The sequence below is a fragment of the Physeter macrocephalus genome, unplaced genomic scaffold, assembly GCF_002837175.3.
Source record: "Physeter macrocephalus isolate SW-GA unplaced genomic scaffold, ASM283717v5 random_131, whole genome shotgun sequence".
Taxonomy (NCBI): domain Eukaryota; kingdom Metazoa; phylum Chordata; class Mammalia; order Artiodactyla; family Physeteridae; genus Physeter; species Physeter macrocephalus.
Genome location: NW_021145417.1, coordinates 51157 through 75844, shown reverse-complemented (window position 1 = coordinate 75844; position 24688 = coordinate 51157). Strand labels below are relative to the sequence as shown.

Here is a 24688-nt window from a genome sequence, read left to right as displayed (position 1 = left end):
TTTATCATTTTTCTTTCTTTTCTTTTTTTTTTTTGGCCATGCCACGTGGCTTGTGGGATCTGAGTTCCCCAACCAGGGATTGAACCCGGGCCCTTGGCAGTGAAAGCACAGAGTCCTAACCACTGGACCACCAGGGAATTCCCTATCAATTTTTTTGATGGTTAATGTTTTTGGAGTTATATCTAAAAGATCTTTGCCTACCTCAAGGTCACAAAGATTTTCTCCTATTTTTTTTTCTTGAAGTTTTATAGTTTTAGCTCATATATTAAGTCTTGTGATCTTTTTTTTTTTTTTTTTTTTTTTTTTTGGGTATGCGGGCCTCTCACTGTTGTGGCCTCTCCCGTTGCAGAGCACAGGCTCCGGACGCTCAGGCTCAGCGGCCATGGCTCATGGGCCCAGCCGCTCCGCGGCATGTGGGATCCTCCGCGACCGGGGCACGAACCCGTGTCCCCTGCATCGGCAGGTGGACTCTCAACCACTGCGCCACCAGGGGAGCCCTTGTGATCCATTTTGAGTTAAATTTTTAATGTATGGTTTGAGGTAAAGATTTAGGGCTTTGTGTTTTTTTCTGCATATGGATAGTCAGTTATTTCAACATCATTTGATGAAAAGACTATTGTTTTCCCGTCACATTGCCTTTTTACCTTCATTAGAGATCAGCTGACCATAAATGTGAGGGTTTATTTCTGCACTCCACTGCCCTGCAGTCCCTTGCCCCGATCACACGGCTGGCTGGTCCCCAGCCGAGGGTCACGGCAGGCGTTAGGACACCTCGGTCAAGTTCTTAAAAAGAAGGTTGCAGACGGAAGCCTGGAGCACAGTAGGTCCCCACAGGAGTGCCTGGTTGTTGTTGTTGGCTGCCACAGTTGGTTGTTTCTCCTCCTGCGTTATTATTGTTACTCACGTGTCTTAAAGCCATGTGGGCTGCCCTGCCCTGGTGTTTGAGGGAGGTCATGGTAGGGACAGGTCACCCAAGAGAAGCATCAGGAGGGGCAATCAGCCATGTGATCAACTAACCCTGGAGGTGGGGGTGAACTGTGCCCCAGACCTAAACCTTTTGTATATCAGGTGCGTGTACTTTCAGAGCATTTTTACCTCCTTTATCTCACTGGAACTTTGCCATGTCCTCGTAACACTAGACTTTTGTCCTCTTTGGCAGAGGAACTAGAAATCAGGCTGATTTTGTCTCCCAGCACCTGTGCCTGCACACGGTAGGTGTTTAATAAATGCTTGTGCAGCAGGCTTTGCAGAAAACAACCCCCCTCTCCCTAGTGTACAAGCTGCTCAGACTCGGCTGCATCTTATCCCCTGGGGTGTTAGGCGGGGGTCCAGGGACTCCTGGGCCTGCCGCCACGCGATGAGGGGCCTGAGGTGTGTGCCAGGAGACTTTGGTGTGTACTTTTGTGTTGGTGGCAGTCTAGAAACGTCTGCTCATGAGTGCTGCCGCCTGTGTTGGGTTTGCCCTTTCTGAAGTGGGGCCTTGCCGACTCTGGTTAATTGGTGCCTGAAGGAAAGAACCAAGGCAGGCGTTGTACGACGAGGGAGGACTTTTTGTGTCACCGAGGGCGTCCTCTGTCACTGCGGACATTCTGGGTCCCTGGGCCCCATCACTGTCCCGAGGCAGTGAGCTTGTGCTCCGAGCCCCAGGGTCAGTGGCAGAGGGGTGGGGTGTGGGGAAAGGGCTCCACCTGCACACGGGGGTTTCACCTTCGTGCTCAGAGTCCTGCACTGTCATCGCCGGCATCATGCCACCTGTGCCCATTCACATAGCAGAACTAGTTCTGTGCTTCTGCTCACGTGAACTCGGTTTGGATTTTATCATTGTAAGAGCTGTATAAAGAAGCTGTATTTTCGGAAGTTCAGTTGTTACATTTTAGGTAAAAACAACAACAGCAAAACAGCAGAAACAAAAACCCTTTAAGCTGGCCATGGGGGGTGGGCGTCTGAGGACCTGTCTCCCTGAAGAAGCCAGTTGCTTGGGTTTAGAAGCCTGCGGTGGGCACTTGGGCCCTGTGGCCACTGGGGCTGAGGTTTGCTGTGTCGCCTGCCCTCGGGGTTTTGAGCAACCGGAGGTCCCTGCATCCTTCGCCCGGCTCCTGGGTTTTACTGCACTCTCCTGTTGGTCAGTGGAAGAAACCGGGCTTGTGCTGGTTAGGCTGGCCAGCTGGCTGGCAGGCCTTTCATCTGGTGCCAGGAGGTCGGTCGTGGCGCGAAGGGCCCAGCTGCCCAGCATCAAAGCGGGTGTGTGTGCGCGTGTTTTCATCCTCACGGTTGGGGTGGCCTTCACTGTGCTGACAGCACACCCTTCCACCAGCAGGGTGGGCACAGGCGGAGCTTAGCTCAGCACTGTGAGAGTGAGCCCGCCTCGAGGGGTCTTCTGCCCCCGCCCGCCTGTAGAGCCGCGGCGGAGCACTGGATTCAAAGAGTCCAGCAGCCCCATGCCAGTGACTTGCCCTGTGGCCTTGAGCCAGTCGCTTGCTCCCGGGCGCCTTTCAGTCCTGACTCTGTGAGTCCACGGGAGATGGCGGGGAGGGACCAAGCCCTGGTCCGGCCGAGCCTGTGTTTTTCAGGGGCCTGGCAGTTTCCTGGGAACGTCTTGCACTTCCTGGATGACCCCGCGGGCAGTGACCACTGCTGCCTGCCTCACTTCCCAAGTCCGGTGCTGGCGGCCAGATGTTGGCACGGGGCCACATCCAGTGGGCGTTTCCCATGCGTGTTTCCGTGTGGTCAGGTACAGCCATCAGGCCTCACGTTTCTGTGTTGTCCTGTAAAACACAGGGCAGTGGTGCCACACATGCCACCCACACAGCGTCGGACTCAGGCTCAGTGAATAACAGTGGACTTGTTCAGTTCTGCCAACCGTCCCCGCGTCTGCCCAGCTCCCCAGAGCTGGGGGAGCCAGGCCCAGCTGCCGCCTAGCCCGCGCCCCTGCTGTTTGCAGACAAGCCAGTGGTGCGGAGCAGCATGGGGGGGGCCACTCGCTGTCTAGAAATCATGGCTGGCTCTCTCCAAGCTGGGAGGGGAGGTAGAGGCTTGGGAACGACTGACACGGGAACATCTGTCCACTCCTGTGTGTGCAGTGCTTGCAAAGAACCCATTTTCTCATCCTTTCATCCTACTCGGCGTTGGCTTGGTTCTGGGGGCCCGGCACCCGCAGAGCAGGCCTTCCGGGGGGGTCCACTGTTCTGATAACTGCCGCATTCTGTTACCCGGGTCTCCTGCCCCGTGATAGCCCTGAGTGACCAGATGCCCGCAGTGCTTTAGGGGGGAAGCGAAAGAAGAAATTGTATTCAGTTCAGTGCTGTAGAAAACGTGTGGCGTATGCACGTATGTACATGTACAACCAAAGTGTAACATATTGAGGAGACGTACAGGTCAGGAGCGTCCGCTTGATGAACCATCACCAGGTGGGCGTGTTGAAGGAATAGAAGAGTAGCAGCCCCCAAAGCCCCTGGTGCCCCTCCCCAATCTCTGCTCCCTCCTCCCTGGGAGGCCCCCTCTGGAGTCCAGTGGAGGTGAGTTTTGCCTGTTTCTGAACTTGGTATAAACAGAAGTGGATGCTCTTGGCTGCACGTCGGGTGATGAGAGGGTGGACACTGTCAGTGAGGCGGCAGTCGGTTTCCTGTCTCTGCTGTGAGACATCCCAGTGTCTGCCGGTGCTACTGTGTGTTCATCCATGAGCTCACGTGGAGGGTGCTCGGGGAGTTTCCGGTTTGGGCTGTCATGAATGATGCTGGGTGGACAGTCTTGTGACTGGCTTTGGTTCCCAGGAGTCTGATTTCTTTGGGTCCATTTTTTTTTTTCACTTTTAAAAGTAATTGTGGTAATTTCCACATAACAATTACCATTTTACCCGTTTTAAGTGTGCAGTTCAGAGGCATTAAGTACATTTACACTGCTGTGTAGCCATCCGCACCATCATCCCCATAAGTCTTCCTCTTGTGAAACTGAAACTGTCCCCATTAAACAGTAACTCCCATTGCCCTCTCCCCCAGCCCCTGGCAGCCACCACTCTACTTTCTGTGTCTTGTCTTGACAATCCCAGATACCCATCTCTTTGGGGCTGTTTTCATACCTGGCAGTCGGTCTGGCAGCCCTCGGGTGCACGTGTGCGGAGTCCACAGCTTTTACAGTGTTGTGGCGGGTTGAGCCCGTTCACGCTCCCACCAGTAGAGCGTGAGTTCCAGGGGCTGTGTGTTTTCACCAGTGCTGGCTGGTGTCGTGTGTGTGTGTGTGTGTGTGTGTGTGTGTGTGTGTGTGTGTCTGCTCTATTCTGTTGCTTTTCTCTTAAATATTAGCCATGGATGTCTTGTGGTAGTTTTTGTTTTATTTTATTTATTTATTTCTTTGTTTGCTTTTTATTTTTGGCTGCGCTGGGTCGTCTTTGCTGTGCACGGGCTTTCTCTAGTTGCGGCGAGAGGGGGCTACTCTGTTGCGGTACGCAGGCTTCTCATTGTCGTGGCTTCTCTTGTTGCGGAGCACGGGCTCTAGGCACGCAGGCTTCAGTAGTTGTGGCACGTGGGCTCAGTAGTTGTGGCTTGCGGGCTCTTGAGCACAGGCTCAGAAGTTGTGGCACGTGGACTTAGTTGCTCCGCGGCATGTGGGATCTTCCCGGGCCAGGGCTCGAACCCGTGTCCCTTGCATTGGCAGGCAGATTCTTAACCACTGTGCCACCAGGGAAGCCCCTTGTGGTAGTTTTAATTTATTTTTCCCTGATGACCAGTGAGGCTGGGCACCTTTTCGTGTGTAAATTGCCATTCATTTCTCCCTCTTTTTGTGAGGTCTTTTGCATTTAAAAAAAAATATATTGGATTGTCTCTCTTCTCTCACTTACTTGCAGGAGTGCTTTTCTAAGTGCTTTTTATTACATTTTGAATTCTTTGGAGATTGACTGTCTGTGGCATTTATGCCAACTCTCTTAGGCAGAAATGGAATGCACTGTAGTCTGGTGGGTAGCGTCTCTGGAACCCAGGATGGGGAACCAAGCACCGGAAGCCAGGAGAAGCAGAACACAGAGCCCTGTCCTCTCTGGCCTCAGTGTCATGCTGCTGTGACAGGCATAGAGCTGACTTCACCCACCGGAGGCCCTCAAGGACCGAGTCCTGTGGTCTTGGATCCAGTTCCCGGGGTGGGGTAGAGGGGAATGTGGGGATGGCCCAGCACAGTCTGGTGTTCACTGCGGCCAACCATCCGTGTCCAGGGGCTGGGAGCTGCGTGTTCTGGTGGCAGCTGGGGCCCACCTGTGTGTGTGGTGGAGGCTGTGTCCAGAAAAGGGGTGATGCTGGGGAGGACCCCTACCCCCGAAAGAGGCGGCTGCAGCACCTTCCAGGAACTCAGCAAAGCAGAGTTCTTTCTTGGTCAGAGCTGTTCTCAGCTCACTGTTCTTCCCTCCGTGGGAGGGGAGGAGGTGCAAGCTTTTTACTTGCTGTGTCTGCTCTGGTAAGGCTTTCACACGGCAGGGAGGTTTATCAGGTGTCTTGTCACCTGTGTAAAGTTCCTTTGCATAATCGGCTCCTTTTATCCTTAGGGCATCCCCAGCAGCCCTCTGTCTGTAGTCTGCAGCAGGTGGTGTTCACCGGTGTTACAAATTGGGACACTGAGGCCCAGAGAGGTTGGGCTGCGCTGAGTCCCCCAGCCTGAGTGTGGGGAGCAGAGAAGCTATTCTGTGCAATGTGTGAATGCGACCCAGGGGAATCGCTGAGCGCTGAGCTGCGTGATTACGTGATTACGGTGGGTGGGCCCCGGGTGCCAGTCTCCTTAGACTGTTCTTCGGGAGCAGCCTCTTAGCCCAAGGGGCTGTCTCTCACCTGGCGGGGTGATCTCATGGGCCTGGAGATGCTTCCTGAGATTGGCCCTCTCTGAGGGCAGTGACATCCTGATCCCTGTTGGTCAGGCCCAGCTGGGGCTTAGCGGCAGCAGATAGTGGCAGTCAGGAAGCTGGTAACCAGGAATATCTGTGCTGTGGTAAAATGAGAAGAATTTTTGGCCAGTGGAATCAATGAACTGTTCCCAGACTTCTCACCTTCCCCGCTCCCCTCCACCCAAGTGGGAATGACAGAGGCAGCTGAGCGAAGCCACACCCGGTGCCCAGGTTCCAGGGCCATCTGTGTTTCTTAGATGGGGGCCCCAGGGTGTCTTTGTCCATATCAAGGTTTACCCGGCGGCGGGGGCGGGGGTATCGTGATTTATAATAAGAAATACAAATTTGGTATTCATCCGTTTCTGGCACAGAACTCCTCAAACCCTTGGAATTTCCTAAGGCATCAGTGATAAAGTGAAATGGGTGTCTTTTGATATTCGTAACAGATCCCTTTCAACCACACCTGAGTTTATACTAATGAGGTGACTTTTGGAAAGCACCTGAGGATGGGGGCTAGTTGCCGGTGGAGCCAGCCATGAGCTTAGAGGGCTGGAGATTGAGATGATGGCCAGTGGCCAATGATGTAATCTGTCTTATTTATGTAATGAAGCCTCCACAAAGACTCAGAGGGGTCAGGTTTGGAGCGCTTCTCAGTTGGTGAACAATGTGGAGGTACTGGGAGGGTGGCACACTCGGAGGGCATGGAATCTCCGCAGCCCTTCCCACGTGCCTTGCCCTGTGCATCCCTTCCATCCAGCTGTTCCTGAGTTGTATCCTTTTGTAATAAACTGATAATTTAGTAAGTGAACTGTTTTCCTGAGTTCTGTGAGACACTCTTGAAAATTAATTGGACCCGAGAAAGGGGTCCTGGGAACCTTTGATTTATAGCTGGTGGGTCAGAAGCATAGGTGATCGCCTGAACTTGTGATTGGCGTCTGAAGTGGGGTAGGGGTTTGCATTCATATGGGCTGAGCCCTTATCTTGTGGGATCTGACAGTGTCAACTGTGTCCAGGTACATGGTATCAGGATTGAACTAAGTTTGTAGGCCACCCGGGCAGTGTTGGCTGAGAATTGGAAAATTGCCTGGTGGGTTGAAAACACTGGCTGGGCTGGCATCGTTGAGGACGCAGCTCTGGGTCAGCATGGGTTGTCAATGAGGACGCCACCTCTCACTGGTAGTGTGGCTTGAGCAGTTCCTTGACCTCTCTGTTCCTCAGTTTCCATGACTGTCCCATAGGAATAAAGGTGTCATTCATCCACCTTCATTGGGCTCCTGCTGTGTCCAGGCCAGGGTGATGATTACTGGGCTTGTTGGGATCAACACCATGCAGAGAGTTGGGCAAAGGCCTTCCAGGAGGGCACGGGAGGCCTCCGGGGAGTTGCAAGCCAGGAGCAGCCCATTGGGCTAGAGGGGATGGAGAGAGCTCTGGGGTCCGGGACAGGGCGGGGAGATGGTGTGGTGGGGTGGGCAGCACAGAGCAGAATAAGAGTCTGCAGAGTGATGAGCCGGAGCCTAGCCCATGGGTTAGCCAGGCATGTTTGCCCTTGAGGATAACATCAGTGTCCCTGGTCCAGAGTGTCTGGAGTGTGAGGGAGGGAGCCTGGGTTACCTGAAACTGCGCTGGAAAGGGCACTGCGAGTCATGGGGCTTCTGGGGATGTGAGCATCCTGTCTCCAAGATGCACAGTCCTGCTCCTGGGTCGAGGAGAGGTGAGGGTCATCTGCGTGGGGGTCCCTCCGTGTTCTGCATGCTGGGGGTGCTGAACAAAGGCCTCTCTGAGCACATGGAGGTCTGAGCAATGCACGGGGAGAGCCAAAGACAGTTGGGGTGTGAAAGTGTGGGCAGAGGATCAGCCCGCAGAGACCTCGAGGCCAGAGGCACTGCTGTGTAGGAAGGACTTGGAAGGAAGGTGGGCCGCTGCTGAGACTGGAGGTGGGAGGTGAGGGGCTCAGGCCTGTGAACCCCTGAGGAGTCGGGGTGTGGGCGGGAGCTCTGAAGGGGTCCTGTGCAGACATCCCATTTGCGTTTTTGTTTTTTTGTTTTTTTGGTTTGTTTGTTTTTTGTGTTTTTTTTTGCGGTACGCGGGCCTCTCACTGCTGTGGCCTCTCCCGTTGCGGAGCACAGGCTCCGGATGCACAGGCTCAGCGGCCATGGCTCACGGGCCCAGCCGCTCAGCGGCATGTGGGATCTTCCTGGACTAGGGCACGAACCCGTGTCCCCTGCATCAGCAGGCGGACTCTCAACCACTGTGCCACCAGGGAAGCCCCCATTTGCGTTTTAAGGGACCACGTGGCATGGCGTCTAGTCTGAGGATGCCCTGCTGCAGGAGCTCTGCCTCTGACGATGGCTCTTCACTCAGCTCTTGGGGGAAACCAGGAGTTGATGAAGCCATGGAGCTGCCCTGTGGCTGTGGTGGTCGTAGTGGTGGCTGTCCCCCCAGGGATGCTGGGTGGCACCTGTCCTGCCCAGCTTCTTTCTGTTGTGGGTGTTTCAGAGGTTGGGAGATTTGGGTAAATCAGGCAGGATCACCTCCCAAAGGCCCCACCTCCTAACACCATCACATTGGGGCTTAGGTTTCAACATGTGAATTTTGGAGGACACGAACATTCACTCTATAGCAGGGTTCCAGACTCTGGTCTCTTGATAAACTCAGGTTTTAATAGAGCTCTGGGGCTTCCCTGGTGGCGCAGTGGTTAAGAATCCGCCTGCCAATGCAGGGGACATGGGTTCAAGCCCTGGTCCAGGAAGATCCCACATGCCGCAGAGAAACTAAGCCCATGCGCCACAACTGCTGAGCCCACGTGCCACAACTACTGAAGCCCGTGCACCTAGAGTCCATGCTCTGCAACAACAGAAGCCACCGCAATGAAAAGCCGGTGCACCGCAATGAAGAGTAGCCTCTGCTCGCCACAACTAGAGAGAAGCCCACGCGCAGTAACGAAGGCCCAACGCAGCCAAAAATAAAAATAAATAATAAATAAATTATTAAAAAAAAATAGAACTCCGGGTGCATAGCCAATGTTCTTGGGGAGAACATTGAGGGCATGGTTTACTGTTCCCGCTCTCTCCCTGCCTCCTTGGAGATTCCTGTCTGTTTGGCATGGATCCTGCCTGACCCTTTCTTTCCCCTAGAGTCCATCTGTGCTCTCTATGCTGACCAACACTTTGCCTTTTGACTCTGATCCCAGGGAGATCTTTGCGTGTCCTAGCACCTGGCTCTTTAGCAGGGTTAGTTCACTTAAGCAACTAGAATGTTTCCAGTTTTCGGTTGTAAATGATGATCGTCACACACATGCGCACAGCTAGACGTGTAAAAGTGGAACACACAAAACAGAAAGGAGCCGCAGAAGTCTGCTCGGCTCTCTCTGTGGCCCGTGAGGAAGGGGCAGCACCTCTCTGCCTCCACCGCCACGGGCCGTCACAGAAACAGCCTTGATTTTCCTCGTCCTGGAAGATGATGAACACGTGTCTGCTTTACGCCTGACTTGTCCTTCCATACCTGACATATGTAAAGGAAAACAGCCGAGTTGAGGGGACGCTGGGAGCCTCCCGGAAAGGGCGCTCTTGGTCTTTGTTTTGGTGGCTGTTCATCTGTTTGTCATCCAGGTCACTGGGACACCCATAAGTAGGGCAGAGTCTGAATCCGTCGGGCAGAGAGGAGATGAGCTGTCTGAGCCCGAGTGTCCCTTGGCTGCGACAGCAGAGAGGGGACAGAGACATGGATTTGTTTTAGCCGTAATTTTAAAAAATTAAAGTATAGTTGATGTAACAAATAACAAATGCTGGAGGTGGGTGTGGAGAAGTGGGAGCCCTCTTGCACTGTTGCTGGGAATGTAAATTGGTCCAGCTACTATGGAAAGCAGTGTGGAGGTTCCTTAAAAAACTAAAAATAGAGATGCCATATGATCCAGTGATCCCACTCCTGGGCATATATCCAGAGAAAACTCTAATTTGAAAAGGTACATGCACCCCAGTGTTCATAGCAGCACTATTTACAATACCCAAGACATGGAAGCAACCTAAATGTCTCTTGACAGATGAATGGATAAAGAAGGTGTGGTACATATATACAATGGAATATTACTCAGCCATAAAAAAAGAATGAAGTAATGCCATTTGTAGCAACATGGATGGACCTAGAGATTATCACATTGAGGTATAAAAACAAATACTAATTATCACTAATATGTGGAATCTAAAATATGACACAAATGAACTTATCTACGAAACAGAAACAGACTTACAGACATAGAAAACAAACTTATGTGGGGCTTCCCTGGTGGCACAGTGGTTGAGAGTCCGCCTGCCAAAAAAAAAAAAAAAAAAGAAAACAAAAAGAAGAAAACAAACTTATGGTTACCAAAGGGGAAATTGGTGGGGGGGATAAATCAAGAGTTTGGGATTGGCAAATGCAAGCTAATGTGTATAAAATAGAAAAACAACAAGGTCCTACTGTATAGCACAGGGAACTATATTCAATATCTTGTAATAATCTGTAATGGAAAAGAAAAAAATAAGATGGGTGAAAGCAAAAAATATATATGTATTTATAAATATATAGATAGATAGTTGATATACAATGTTATATTAGTTTTGTACTGTTGATACATAGTGATTTGACACTTGCATACATCATGACAAGTCTAGTAACCATCTGTTCCTGTACAAAGTTATTACGATATTATTGACCGTATTCCTTATGCTGTACATTACATCACCATGACTTATTTATTTTATAACTGGAGGTTTGTACCTCTTAATCCTCTTCACCTATTTCACTTAGCCCCTTCCCTCTGCCAACCACCTGTTTGTTCTCTGTATCTATGAGTCTGGTTTTGTTTTGTTTGTTTGGTTTTGTGTTTTAGATTCCAAACTTAAGTGAGTTCATGTGGTATTTGTCCTTCTCTGACTCATTTCACTTAGCATAATATCCTCTAGGTCCATTCATGTTGTTGCAAATTGCAAGACTGCATTTTATTTATGGTCCAGTACTCTTCCGTTTTATATATATATATATATATATATATATATATCTCACATCTTCTTTATCCATTCATCTATTGACAACACTTAGGTTGCCTCCATACCTTGGCTATTATAAATAATGCCACAGTGAACATCAGGATGCATGTATCTTTTTGAATTAGTGTTTTTGTTTCCTTTGGGTAAATACCCAGAAGTGGGGTGGCTAGATCATATGGCAGTTCTATTTTTAATTTTTTGAGGAACCCGCATACTAGCCATAAAGTTTAAGGATGGCTCCTCTGAGGCCCTGGAGTACTGGAGTGGGTTGTGCCAGGTAGCTGGGGCTTCTAGGTCAAAATCAGGACCCATGTCCTCTGGCAGGCCCTCTGGAAGGATTTCACAATTGAGATGCCCTTCTCACATGGCTCATTATGTGTGACCAGCAGTGACACCACTGACTGCCGTCCCCTGTCTGTCCCCGGTGCTGTGGTACAGGGAGGTGCCCAGCATGGGATTAAGACACACGGTGGGGCTTCCCTGGTGGCGCAGTGGTTAAGAGTCCGCCTGCCAGGGTGGGGGGCGCAGTTCGAGCCCTGGTCTGGGAGGATCTCACATGCCGCAAAGCACCTAGGCCTGTGCACCACAACTGCTGTGTCTGCGCTCTGGACCCGTGAGCCACAACTACCAAGGCCTGCGCCTGGAGCCCGTGCTCCGCAACAGGAGAGGCTACCGCAATGAGAAACTGTGCTGCGGCAAAGAGTAGCCCCCGCTCGCCACAACTAAAGAAAGCCCGTGCGCAGCAGCGAAGACCCAACGCAGCCAAGAATAAATAAATAAATAAATTTTTTTAAAAAGACACACGGTGGGCTTGGTGTCGGCAGGTTTGAGCCGTGGCTCCATCACTAGCTTGGTGATCTCTGACCTCAGTTTCCCACATGGAAAGTGGGGGCAGGTTCCATCCCCTCTCAATGGGTTCTGTGGGGAGCCCAGGCTGGGGCACTGACTTGGGGGCATGGAAGAAGAGCCTAGGGGCTGTGGGGGTGATTTCTCTTCTCTTCCCATCTCCAGGTCTTCCTTTTTGTTTCTCCCCCTCGGTTGTCTTGTCTTTCTCTTTCCCTCTCTCCTCTTCATAGCCCTGCCTGCTCCTCTGGGTTCCAAAATGTGCACACACAGATGCACATGCATGCACACAACACATGTACACCGTATACATGTGTACATGACAGATGCATGCACACACACCTACACACACACACCACGCACATTTAGATATACACACACCTATCCACACATATACGTATGCACGATACACCTGTACACACACACAGGCACACACCTGGGAGCTGCTGCCAGTTCCCTAGGATGCACATTCCTCCTTTAAAAGTTCCTTTCGTTAAAATGTGAGCACTTAGGGCTTCCCTGGTGGTGCTGTGGTTAAGAATCCGCCTGACAATGCAGGAGACACGCGTTCGAGCCCTGGTCCGGGAAGATCCCACATGCAGCGGAGCAACTAAGCCCGTGCGCCACAACTACTGAGCCTGCACTCTAGAGCCCGCGAGCCACAACTACTGGAGCCCGTGCACCTAGAGCCCGTGCTCCACAGCAAAGAGAAGCCACTGCAATGAGAAGCCTGTGCACCGCAACGAAGAGTAGCCCCCATTAACCGCAACTAGAGAAAGCCCGCGTGCAGCAACGAAGACCCAACACAACCAATAAATAAATAAATAAAAATAAATAAATTTTTAAAAAGTGTGAGCATTTAAAAACATACAGGAAAATACAGAGAGTAATATAGGGAATGCCCTCCATTCAGAGTCCACAGTTAACATTTTTCATATTGTGGACTCAGGCATGTCCTCCCCACGTTGGTTTCTTCCTCCTCCAAGTGTGGGGTCCCACCATCAGCGCTGCGGGGCTGCGTTGTGATATGTTTTCACGTCCTCCGTGTTTGAGTTGTGTTGGTTCTGCACCTGCTCTGTGCTGATACTCGGAGACCCCACTCCCTCCTTTACCTGATGTTTGGTTCCATCCTGTCACTGCCACGGTGTGTTGGACCATTTCCTTATCAAGCATGTGAGGTGTTTCCAACTTTTTATGCTTGAAAGTCTTTTATTGGTGCCTATATTGTATGCAACCAAAATATGTACATAAATTGAAATTAGAATCTTAAAAGGGAGAATTTTTCTCCTGGTTTGAGTGGTCATTACAAATATCCAGTTGGTCAAAACATCACAAATATTACAGTTTTTATAAATAACAAACATAAATACTAAAAAAAAAAAATTGAACATATATCTCTTAAGTCAGTGGATAGGCTGCTTTCCCCCCAGTTAATTCATGTAGTCACAGTTGAATAGAACCTGTTGCTGGAATGAGACGTCTCAGCAGCACTTCTAGTTCTGTTTTTCATTTTAAGTTAAGAAACTTTGTTCACGTAAATAAAGTAGATGGGAATTAACAGGGGTTTGATTTAGCAATAGCATCTGATTCCAAGTTATTTGCCAAAAAATAGAAAGATCACATAAAGATCTAATACCAAAAAAAATTGTTGATGATTTACCAGCTGACAACTGAAGTGCTTCCAGTTCATAATAACAGCCTTGTTGAGATATAATTCACATGCTACAAACTTCACCCTTTTACAATGTACAATCCAGTGGTTTTTCCAGAACGTGTTTCCAGTTTTGTGATTTTATGCTCACTGCTCTAACATCCTTGTCCCATGTCTCCAGTCTTTTTGTTTTTTTGGCTGCGTTGGGTCCTCGTTGCTGTGTGCGGGCTTTCTCTTGTAGCGGTGAGCGGGGATACTCTTCGTTTCAGTGCGCGGGCTTCTCATTGTGGTGGCTTCTCTTGTTGCAGAGCACGGGCTCTAGGCGCGTGGGCTCAGTAATTTTGGCTCACGGGCTCTAGAGCGCAGGCTCAGTAGTTGTGATGCACGGGCTTAGTTGCTCCACGGCATGTGGGATCTTCCCAGACCAGGGCTTGAACGCGTGTTCCGTGCATTGGCAGGCGGATTCTTCGACTGCGCCACCAGGGAAGCCCCCCTCCAGTCTTTTTTTTTTTTTTTTTTTTTTTGTGGTATGCGGGCCTCCCTCTGCTGCGGCCTCTCCCGTTGCGGAGCACAGGCTCCGGACGCGCAGGCTCAGCGGCCATGGCTCACGGGTCCAGCCGCTCCGCGGCATGTGGGATCCTCCCAGACCGGGGCGCGAACCCGGTTCCCCTGCATCGGCAGGCGGACGCGCAACCACTGCGCCACCAGGGAAGCCCCCCCCCTCCAAGTCTTTTTAAAATAATTTTTCTTGTTTTAAAGCAATACACGTTAGGGAATTCCCTGGTGGTCCAGTGGTTAGGACTCTGCCCTTTCACTGCCAAGAGTTAATGTTTGATTCCTGGTCCAGGAACTAAGATTCCACAAGCCTCGAGGTGTGGCCAAACATAAAAAAAAAAAAAAGGCAATACACATTAATTTAGAAAAGAAACAGTTAAAGCCTTCCCCCCAAAAACCTAGCCCCCCCCCAAAAAAAACCCTCATCCGTTGCCTCTTAATACGGAGGTTTCCGTTTGTAGCATTTATACCTCTGAAGTTATTAAAGCTTAAAACTACACTAAGCCGTGCAGGCCTCCTGTGAATGGTCAGGTTGTGGAAAGAGCTGTGGAGAAGAATAAAGCAGGGAAGGGGGCTGGGAGTGGGGGGTCAGCAGGCAGGGTGGGAGGGCGGAAGTTGTAAATTTTAAAAAGAATGATCAGAAGAGGCCTTGTTCAGGAGGACACATGAGGTCGAAGGATCAAGGCAGACTCTTGGGGAAGAACTTCATAAGCAGAGGAAACAGCAAGTACAGAGACCCTGGGGTACGGACGGGGTTGACAGGGTCCGCCGCAGGCCATGGGGAGGAGTCTGGGCCTTTTTTTGGTGTGATTAGGGAGGCATCAGAAGGCCCCTCATTATGAGCACTGGAATGTGGGAAACAGCCTTTGGGGCTGTGGAAGTGGGGAGACCGGGGAGTGGATTGCAGGACTCCAGCAGTAGGTGGTGGTGGCGTTGAGCAGCGTGGTGGCCACAGAAGAATGTTATTTTCAGGAGCCCAGAGAGGGTCACTCAGACTGGATTTCGAAGCCCATCATGTTAGTTATCTCTTGCTGAGTAACAAATTCAAAATTTAGCCATTTATGACAATAAATGCTTATTATTACGGTTTCTGTGGGTCAGGAATTTGGGAGTGGCTTCGCTGGGTGGTTCTGATTCAGGGTCTCTCTCCCCTGAGGTTGCCGTCAGCCAGGCTACAAGGTCTGATTCCCACGTGGTTCCCTCGCAGGGCTGGCAGGTTGGTGCTGGCCAATGGCTGGAGGCCTCAGTTTGTCACTACATGGACCCCTTCATGGGGCTGTTAGAGTGTCCAGCACGGCAGCCGGCTTCCTCTCCCAGAGCCTTGGAAGTCCAACTCCATCAATTCCACAGTGTCCTGCTGGTTACACAGGTCAGCCCTGTTTAGACTGGGAAGTCTCCCCAGAGACATGAATACCAGGTGGTGAGAACATGGAGCCTTCTTAGAGGAGAGCCTCCTCACCCACTTTCTGCTTGCGGAGAGGAAATTCTGGAGGTTTGTTGGACATAATGTGATTGGGCCTTGGGGTCCCCCAGGGGGAGGTTGGAGCAGGATTTTCCGGGCCAGGGGCCTGTCTATGCCTGGAGGGCTTTGCAAGGATGGCTGGGCCCCAGGCCTGGTTCCGCCTCGCCTGGAACCTTCCCTCCAGACCAGTGCTGTGCGGCCTCTGGATCCACCTCAGGGCCTGTGAGCAGCGTGGAGGGCCTGGCAGGGTGGGGCCCAGGCAGCCGCTGGGCTTCCGTGCACCCTCTGTCACGTGCCACTGCGGCCCTGACTTGTCACAGAGCCTAGTGTGCGTGACTTTGCTTGTCAGCTGTGCTGTGTGTCATTGTTACGGCCTAATCATAGTCCTGGCAGACCAGGTGGCTCCGAGCTGGCTTCCCCCAGAGCTCCCAGCTGACACCCCTCTCACCTGCCCTGTGATTTGGGCTCAAGGTTGGATGGGCCACAGGCCCACCTGTCCAGAGACAGGTCCAGAGACCGCCTGTGCCCCACCCCAATAGGGCCAATGTGGGAACAACCACCTTTTTAAAGCCTTTGCACATTAAAATCCACTGATGCTCTCAGTGCAGTAGATGGGACTGAGTGCAAATCCCAGGTGATTTTGGAAGGGCCCAGGTGCTTCCCTGTGTCACACTTAGTCTTTTTATTCTGATAAGTGCACCATGAGTGGTTCATATTCAGTGAAAAGATCTAACATGGAGCAGAACGTCTGGGCTTTTGTCCATGCCGCACCTGCTCCCGACTGACTTCTCAGCAGCTTTTTGGGTGCGTCCTTTTGACCATTCTCTGTGTACTCACAACTTGCGTTATGCACACCTAAGTGTGTGCAGTTAACCTCTCAAAAGGGGTTTTGGAATGCATCCAACGACTATTCCGTGACCATCTTTCTGTGTCAGTATCCAGGTCTGTTTGCTGCTCTTTAGCAGCTATTATATGGTGTTCCATAAAATCAGGAGTATTGTATTTATTTAACTAGTCACCACTTTATTCTTTTTCTCTCACTGCAATTGGCTCTGTCTGGTTCCTGGTCCACACGTGGGTCGGGGTTATGCCCTGGCCTGATATGTCCTGGCTATGTTCCCTGCAGTCAAGAGCCACCAGGCTGTTCTCCTGGTTCTGAGCCTCCTGGCCTAGGCAGCCAAGGCTGTGTCCCACATAACTGGGGTTGTGGTTCTCAGGAAGGGCACACAGATCCATGCAGGGCACCCACCAAAGCTCAAGGGACCCAGAATTCCCTCTGGTCCACAAAATTCACAGGGCCCTCTGGTTACCTGGCCTTTCTCTGTGCCAGAGAGAAACGGGGGACAGTGGGCAAGTATCAGATCAGGAAGCTTGGGGGAGGCAGTACTTCTAGTGTTTCCCCAGCAAGGCTGTGAGCTCAGTTCTTTGAAGCTGACCCATGTCCGATGCCTCGTAGCCATCTATTTTTACAAGAAACATGAATTTAGTGCCTAAGTGTGCCAGGGATGTATAGCCTCAGTCCTCATGGAGGGGAGTCAGATAGAAATGAAACAACTCAGGTCCACACAGTTTTAAACTGGTCAGCACTGAGGTGAAAAAGTACTCAGGACTCGGATTTGGGGTGGGGAGGCTGATTTAGTCTGGGGGTCAGAGAAAGTGTATTCGTTTCCTATGGCCGCTGTAACAAAGTGCCACAAACTGGGTGATTTAAAACAACAGAATTTATTCTCATAGTTCTGGAGGCCAGAAGTCCAGAATCGAGGTGTCCACAGGCTTAGTTCCTTCTGAGGCCTCTAGGGGAGGCTCCTCCCCACCTCTCCCAGCTTCTGGAGGCTCGAGGCACTCCTTGATCGTAGCCGCGTCACTCCAATCTCTGCCTCTGTTGTCAGACAGCTTTCTTCCCTTTGTGTGTGTCTGTGTCCACATCTCCCTCTTTCTCTTATGGAGACACCGGTCACTGGGTTTAGGGGCCCCCATCCAGTCTGACTCCTGTTAACTGGATTCCATCTGCAAAGTCCCTATTTCCATACAAGGTCACAGGTGCCAGGGGTGAGGACTGGGACATGTCCTTGTAGGGGACGCAGTTCAACCTGCTGCAGAAGGAAGTGATATTGGAGCGGGGGTCTGGATGAGTCCAGGAGTGGGGAGGAGAGGCCCCGGGCCAGGTGGAGGGGCTGAGGCTGTGTCTGGAGCTGGCCTTTCTCAGGCTGAGCTACTCAGCCATGAGATGCTCCCATTGGGCTGTATTGAGCCTCATCGTCTACAGTTGTGTTTCCTTTTTTAACCAGGAAACTACTTTGCCTCCCACTTTTTCATGGGAGGTGAGAAATTCGACACCCCCCACCCTGAAGGTTACCTCTTTGGAGAGAACATGGATCTGAACTTCCTGGGCAATCGCCCAGTCCAGGTGGGTCTCGGTGGGGCTGGGCACATGGGCAGTGGTGGCAAGGCCCCTGGCTGCGAGCAGGCACCGAGTCTCCCCAAACGGGGCGGAGGTCCATCTGGACGTGTGCATGTGATGATGTGTGCGTGAGGCCTGTCCCCCCTTAGAGGCTGGATGACTGAGGGTTGGTCCCTGGGGTACAGAGCAGCTGCTACTGAACCCAGTGCATCCAGACTGTGGGGCTGAGGAAGGCTCTGGATTTCATCCCAGGCCTCTTGGATGATTGTCTTTAAAAAGAGAAAAGAACATCCACATTCCATAGAGCAGTGGGCAGGAGATGTGATCCAAAGCAGAAACGCAAACAGCCAGGACCGTTTTTTACAAGTTCGCCCTCACTAGTCACCAGAGGAGTGCACTTCATACACTGCTGTCCCTTCGTTCAACGCACATTTGGCACCTGCTGTGTACCTAGGACTCTTCCAGGGGCTGGAAGGACAGACCCTGCCCTGTTTAGTATGTGGGGTGCAGGCAATAAAGAAGGGAACGTTTGATGGATGGAGACTAAAGAGAGAGAGAGGGCTGTGGGGGATTGCTGAGCAGGGGCCTGGGTTTTGCATCTTAATATAATGGTTCCCTGCGCGGCCAAGGGCCCAGGCAGGAGGCCCTCTCTCTCAGGAGACACTGGACTCTGTCCCCTAGGGCTGCTGAGTCCTGGGCCTGGTGGGGGTGGTATCCCCTGGACCAGGGGTCTCCAGGCTGTTTTAGCTGTAGAGCAGCTGGTTGACATGAAGTCTTGGTCCTTTAACTGGCCTGGGGCCCAGAGTGCTGGTCCCCCACCCATGGGACCAGTGGGGCTTCCACATTGTACTGAGCTGCCCACCCTCCCGAGTTTGTGACAGCAGGAGCAGAACCTGCCTTCCACGTCTTTGCAGCCTTGGCTCAGACCCAGGGCCTGGCTCTGCAGTCCGCCTGTAGATCTGTTGTCTTGTGTCACTTTCTCCTTGAGACCATCGTAGAGTCACCTGCAGTTGTGAGAAGTGATGGAGAGACCCCGGGTGTCCTTTACCCGGCTTCCCAGTGACAACATCTGCTAAGACTCAGTGCGTTGTCACCAGCAGGAGACTGACCCCATGCCCAAGCCTTCCAGACACCACCAGTTTTACAGCACCCGTGTGTGTGTGTGTGTTTGTGCGCGCGCGTGTGCGTGCGTGCCTGTGTGGGCGAAAGTCCCTTCCGAAATCTGTATTGACCATTGTCCTCGTGTGGAGAGCCTGCCTTGTTCAGGGCAGCAGTGAGACGGCAGGTCCCACCTCCAGGAACGTGGCCTGAGAGCCCCAACCCTAACCGCTGCCCCGGGGACCCAGCTGAGGGTCCTTTCTGCAACTGGGGACCCAGAATCCTCAGGGCAGTTCCAGTCCCGGCTCTCCCACATGCTGGCCGTGTTGCCTGTGGTTTCCTTGGATGTGGATGAGGGGAGTGCTGTCCTGTGGTTAGCGCGAGGGCCCAAGACGACCAGGCAGGGTTGTGACCATTGCTCTGATGAAGCCCTGTTTTCCCTCTGCTGCCATGCCCTGGGGGTTACCTGGAATTGCTCTTTCCCTCCTAGTTTCCTTACGTCACCCCTGCCCCCCATGAGCCCGTGAAGACACTGAGGAGCCTGGTGAACATCCGCAAAGACTCCCTCCGGCTCGTGAGGTAACCCTTCCCCGCCGCCCTGTGCCGCGCTGTGGCCCCCCCATGGGCCCCCTGGTGCTTGGGAGGGAGTGGCCCTGGGCCCTACTCCCCCTTGTGTAGAGTCAGGACTCGATTCCAGAGCTGCCCCTGGGGGAGAGTGGGGAGGGGAGGGGCCTGCAGGTTCTGCCTGTGGAACTCCAGCCGTTAAGCTGGGCCTCAGCCTGGCGCCTGTGCCCCAGGGGCGTTGGGCTGGGTCTGGAGACAGTATTGGTTGTCACAGCTGGGGGTGGGCGAGGGCGGTGCCACTGGCATCTGGCAGGCAGGGACCAGGGATGCCGCTCAGCACCCTACGGCGCTCAGCACACCCCCACTGCCATGAGCAGTCCAGCCGGCGCGTCAGTGGGCTGAGAAACCGCCTCAAACCTGGAAGACGTGAGGGATCGGGGCCATTTCTAAACCCAGAGGACTAGTCTCCCTTTCTGTGGGCAGGAGACAAGGGAAGGAGGACCCTGCGTTGTTGAGCCTTGTTGTCCAAACAGGGAATGGCCTCCACGTTCCTAGGGAGGTGGGATGCAGCCAGGCAGCTGACTCTGGGGCCCCCGCGGGGACAGGGGTGCTGTATGGGGTGGGGACACCCTCGCAGGCGCGGCCCCTGACCTGCCCTGTTCCTCTGTCTCCCCGGCAGATACAAGGACGGTGCTGACAGCCCCACTGAGGACAGCGAGAAGCCCCGAGTCCTCTACAGCCTGGAGTTCACCTTCGATGCCGACGCCCGGGTGGCCATCACCATCTACTGCCAGGCAGTGGAGGAGTTCCTGAATGGGACGGCTGCGTGAGTCCCCGTGGGGCCTGGCAGGCCCAGTGGTTCTGCTTCTGTCTGTATTGTGTATTTGAACTTTTGGAGCTTTGATTTGAAATAGGGCCCTGCTGGCCCCCACAGTTTGAAATCTGCAACTTCAGCACGACCACGGCAGGCCTGCCTCCAGGCTGCAAGGCCAGACCCAGGCAGGATGGGCAGAAATGCACCCACTTCTGTCCTGTCGGAGGAAACCCCTCGGAGGCCAGATTTGATCCGGGGGTGGAGTGGTGGCTGAGAGCTCGGGCTGTGAGTCCCTGTTCGTGTAAGAGCAGCCCCTCCCCCGGTGTCAGTCTCAGGCCAGACGTGCCAAGGCCCTCAAGAGTGTCCTTTGTCCTAGAGACTGAGTGAGGCCCCAGGGACAGCAGGTGTGGGGTGGTGGGTGAGGGTCCTGGGTTGGATTCCTGCGGGAGATGCCAGAGCTTACCGGGATTTAAAATGTGTGTGCTGCTTGACTCAGCCATTCCTTTCCTGGGAATTTATCTTGGGGACATGCTTGCATGTGTGGTTAAGATGCATGCAGAGGAGAGTCCTGGAAGCTTTGTTTGGAATAGCAAGATGTTGGCGACCGCCTGGTGTCCACCAGTGGGGACCTGGTTGAATCAATTAGAGTAAAACCGCGGTGGAACCCATGCAGTGTCCCAAGAACATGGCACCTCCATCTGTGATGACTGTGGGACAGCTTCAGGCACACGAGTGGTCGGAGCAGAGTGTAGGTGGACTGCTGTTTGAATATTAAAGAAGAAACACCTGCTCATACAGGCGTGATTATGCCTCAGCTTTCCCAGGAGTGACACACGGGTTGTGGACGGGGCAGAGAAGCAGGTGGCTGGGAGCACACATGAGGCCGGGGCTGGGGGTCACTTTGCACTGTGCATTTTTGTACTGTATCATTCAAAAATGTCAACAAACCATAAAAGCCAAATGGAAAGGTGTAGCCAGGTCTGGAAAGGTAGCAGTAATTGGGCAGGCGTGGGCTCTGGGAGAATGGGACGCGGCAGAGCATTTGTCTCACTGTCCTTTCTCTCTCGGTCCCTTCAGGTACACCCCCAAGAGCCCGGCCCTGCAGTCTGAGACTGTCCACTACAAGCGGGGGGTGAGCCAGCAGTTCTCCCTGCCCTCCTTCAAGATAGACTTCTCAGAGTGGAAGGATGATGAGGTAACATCTTGGCTGGGCCCCCCTTTCCCCTGGCCCCTCCCCGAGTTCCTTCCCTTGGAGGGGGGCAAGCACAGTGGGACCTGTTCACTCAGATTCCTCACGTGGTTGATAAGTGTCAGGAATGGCTGCTGACCAAGGTCTGTGTGCCCAGTCGGGGTACCTGGACTGTGGATTGCGGTCGGTGCAGGCATTGGCTGGACTGGATGATCGTGGCCGGACGGAGCAGCAGCAGTTAGAAGCTCCGTATGGGCTCTGGTATGCTTTTCAGGGCCACGGGGCTGCAGCGTGGCAGGATGCCTCCCACCCAGTGGTTCCGTAGCTAAGGACAGTGATTTACACTAAGTGGAGGGTGCTCCCTGCAGCTCTGTCTGTAATAGTAAATTGGAAACAATCTACATGTCTGTTACGGAGGTATCGCTTGGTTCACTGACATCATGGGAACCCCCTGTATACATAATGGGGGCACCATAGTCCAGCTCCGTTCTGGGATGTCATGAGCCTTAAAGTAGCTGACAGAGCTTATGTCTGCTGTACATGCTGATGTGATGTGGAAGCACCTCCTGGGCTTGGAGAAGAGCACATTACAGACAAATACCATGTAATCGCACATATGTGACAGCCACAGATGTGCACAAGACCACTTCTGCAGGTACATGTATGTGTACATAATCCTTGAGGAAAAGCCAGAGAAGATTCCCCATCAAGCTGAAGACAGTGGTTATATCTGCAAAGGAGCTTGGTATAAGGGAGACACACACATACACGCTACATGTGTACAGTGTGAGTATCAATACTGTGTATACCCCTGAATTATCTTGTTTTTTTTTTTAAAACTAGGTTATTAAGGTAGAATTTAAATATCATAAAACCACCCATTTTAAGTGTTCAGTGATTTTTAGTAAATCTGTGATCACAGCCATCATCACAGTCCAGTTTTAGGATGTTTCTGTCCTCCCGATAGGATACCTCATGCCCTTTACAGTAAATCCCTGTTCCTGCTCCAGCCCCTGGCACTAATCTGCTTTCTGTTTTCCTGGATTTACCTGTTCTGGAGATTTCATATGGATGGAACCGTATAGTATGTGGCCTTTCATGTCTGGCTTCTTTGACTTAGCTGAATTCTCTAGTTTTTTTTGACGGAGGGTAGTCACGTATTATGTTACTGAAATACATGAGTGAGAAGGATTGGAGGTAGCAGGGCATGGTGTGGTGTGGGAATTGCCAGGAAGGTTCTGGATCACGGGTGTGTCAGACGGTGAAGGCCACGCCCTGGTAGTTACTCCCGGCCGCGTGTGCTTGCTGGTCAGGGCACTTTGATGTCGAGCAACAGGAGCCCCCTCTGTTTTACCACGTGAGAAAGAGGTCTTCTGGAAGCCGGGTGGGGCCGTCGAAGTCAAAGGCCAAGCTGAATAGCAGTCCTGGGGGCCCCCTGCCCACAGCCCCGTGCCATCAGGATGGTTCCATCCCTGTGTGCACACATTCCCGGTTCAGATGCGCGGCAGGTGCATCTGGTCCCACCCACCCTCCTGTGAATGGGGAGGGGCAGCTCCTGAAGGGCAGAGGGGCTGGTGGGAGGGCAGGTGAGTGGGTGCCCCCACCTATGGTGACTGCGGGGCGGCTGGGCTGAGGCTGCACCTCAGCTTGGTGACCTCTGAAATAGCCCAGTCTTGGCATTTTGGCCCTGAAACATCCCCTGTGCATTTGCAGATGTGCTGCATCACCAACGGTTTGGGTCACTTGTCCTGAGCGCACACCTGACTTGTAAGCCAGTCTTGGGTGCTCCACGAGGGCACCCCCTTTGCTCCCTCAGTGCATCAGGGAACCTGTGTCCTCAGCTTGTCAGCATGTGGCCTGGTGGGCCTGTCCAGTGTTGTTATCATGGGACCCCGTCCTCATCTTTGCCTTTTCTGATTATCACTTCAGCTAAGATGTGGGGGGGGGGCACACAACGCGGCTTGCAGGATCTTAGTTCCCTGACCAGGGATCGAACCTGGGCCCTTGGCAGTGAAAGTGCAGATTCCTAACCCCTGAACCGACAGAGAATTCCCACTAATATGTTCTTGAAATCAGCTCAGTTTTTCTTACAGGTGTTTTTTATTGTGATAGAATACACACAATATAAACTTACGTCAGTGACAGTGCATTCATAGTGTGTGACCACTGGGCAGTTCCAGGACATTCTCATCACCCACAAGGAAGTCCTGTACCCATTAAGCAGTCACTCTGATTCCTCCCTCTATTACATGTATTTTTATCTTTTTAATTTTTTGAATTTTTAATTTATTTTATTTATTTATTTTTGTCTGCGTTGGGTCTTCTTTGCTGTACGCGGGCTTTCTCTAGTTGTGGCAAGTGGGGGGCTACTCTTGGTTATAGTGCACAGGCTTCTCACTGCGGTGGCTTCTCTTGTTGCAGAGCACAGGCTCTAGGCGCGTGGGCTTCAGTAGTTGTGGCACGTGGGCTCAGTAGTTGTGTCTCATGAGCTCTAGAGCACAGACTCAGTAGTTGTGGCGCACGGCTTAGCTGCTCCGCGGCATGTGGGATCTTCTCGGACCAGGGCTCGAACCCACGTCCCCTGCATTGGCAGGTGGATTCCCAACCACTGTGCCACCGGGGAAGCCCTATTACATGTATTTTTAAATGGAAGCTTCATCAGTCATTACTGTAGCTAGGAAACGGCTAAGCTTTGCCATAAATAGAAGGTTCTGGAAGTTAAGCTGTATGGAGAGCATAAGGATGCTGTTACGTCCTGGCATGACGTCCTTGCCTGCTGAGGGCATTGAAGGGGGTGTTGGTAGGTGTTAGAGATGTGACAGACACTCTGGCACCAAACTCAGGTTTCTCCTTTATACCAGAGTTTCTCAGCCTCGGTGCTGTTGACATTTGGGTCCTGGGTCATTCTCTGGCAGGGACTGTCCTGTGCTCTGTGGGATGTTGAGCAGCCTCCCTGGCCCCTGCCTACCAGGTGTCAGGAATGTCCCTTGCTGCAATTGTGACAACTGAAGATATCTCCAGACACAGCCAGGCGTCCCTTCAGCTGCAAGCATTGTGCCATCAGAGGCCTGGCCATCCTCCCTTTTTTTAGCCATTTTCCCCAGATTTGCCTATTTAAAGATTATAACAGTAATATATGCTTATAGTAAAATGTGCAAATTACACAGAATCTGTCAAGCAGAATGCTCCCAGTTCAGTCTCCTTTTCCAGAAGTGACCACTTCTGAC

General features: G+C 52.3%; 1 protein-coding gene across 6 annotated transcripts in view; it reads left to right on the top strand.

Annotated features, from left to right (window-relative positions):
* MGRN1 (mahogunin ring finger 1) overlaps positions 1-24688 on the top strand; it is a 55501-nt gene that overhangs the window by 4157 nt on the left and 26656 nt on the right. For 5 of the 6 annotated variants that reach the window (XM_028484131.2, XM_024123583.3, XM_024123582.3 and 2 more), the window contains exons 2-5: positions 17684-17802; positions 19385-19473; positions 20138-20284; positions 21350-21467. In XM_028484131.2, the coding sequence (XP_028339932.1) occupies positions 17684-17802; positions 19385-19473; positions 20138-20284; positions 21350-21467 (473 nt within the window). Of the gene's footprint in view, positions 1-17661; positions 17803-19384; positions 19474-20137; positions 20285-21349; positions 21468-24688 lie in introns of all 6 variants that reach the window. The other variant, XM_028484132.2, reaches the window with a different exon arrangement.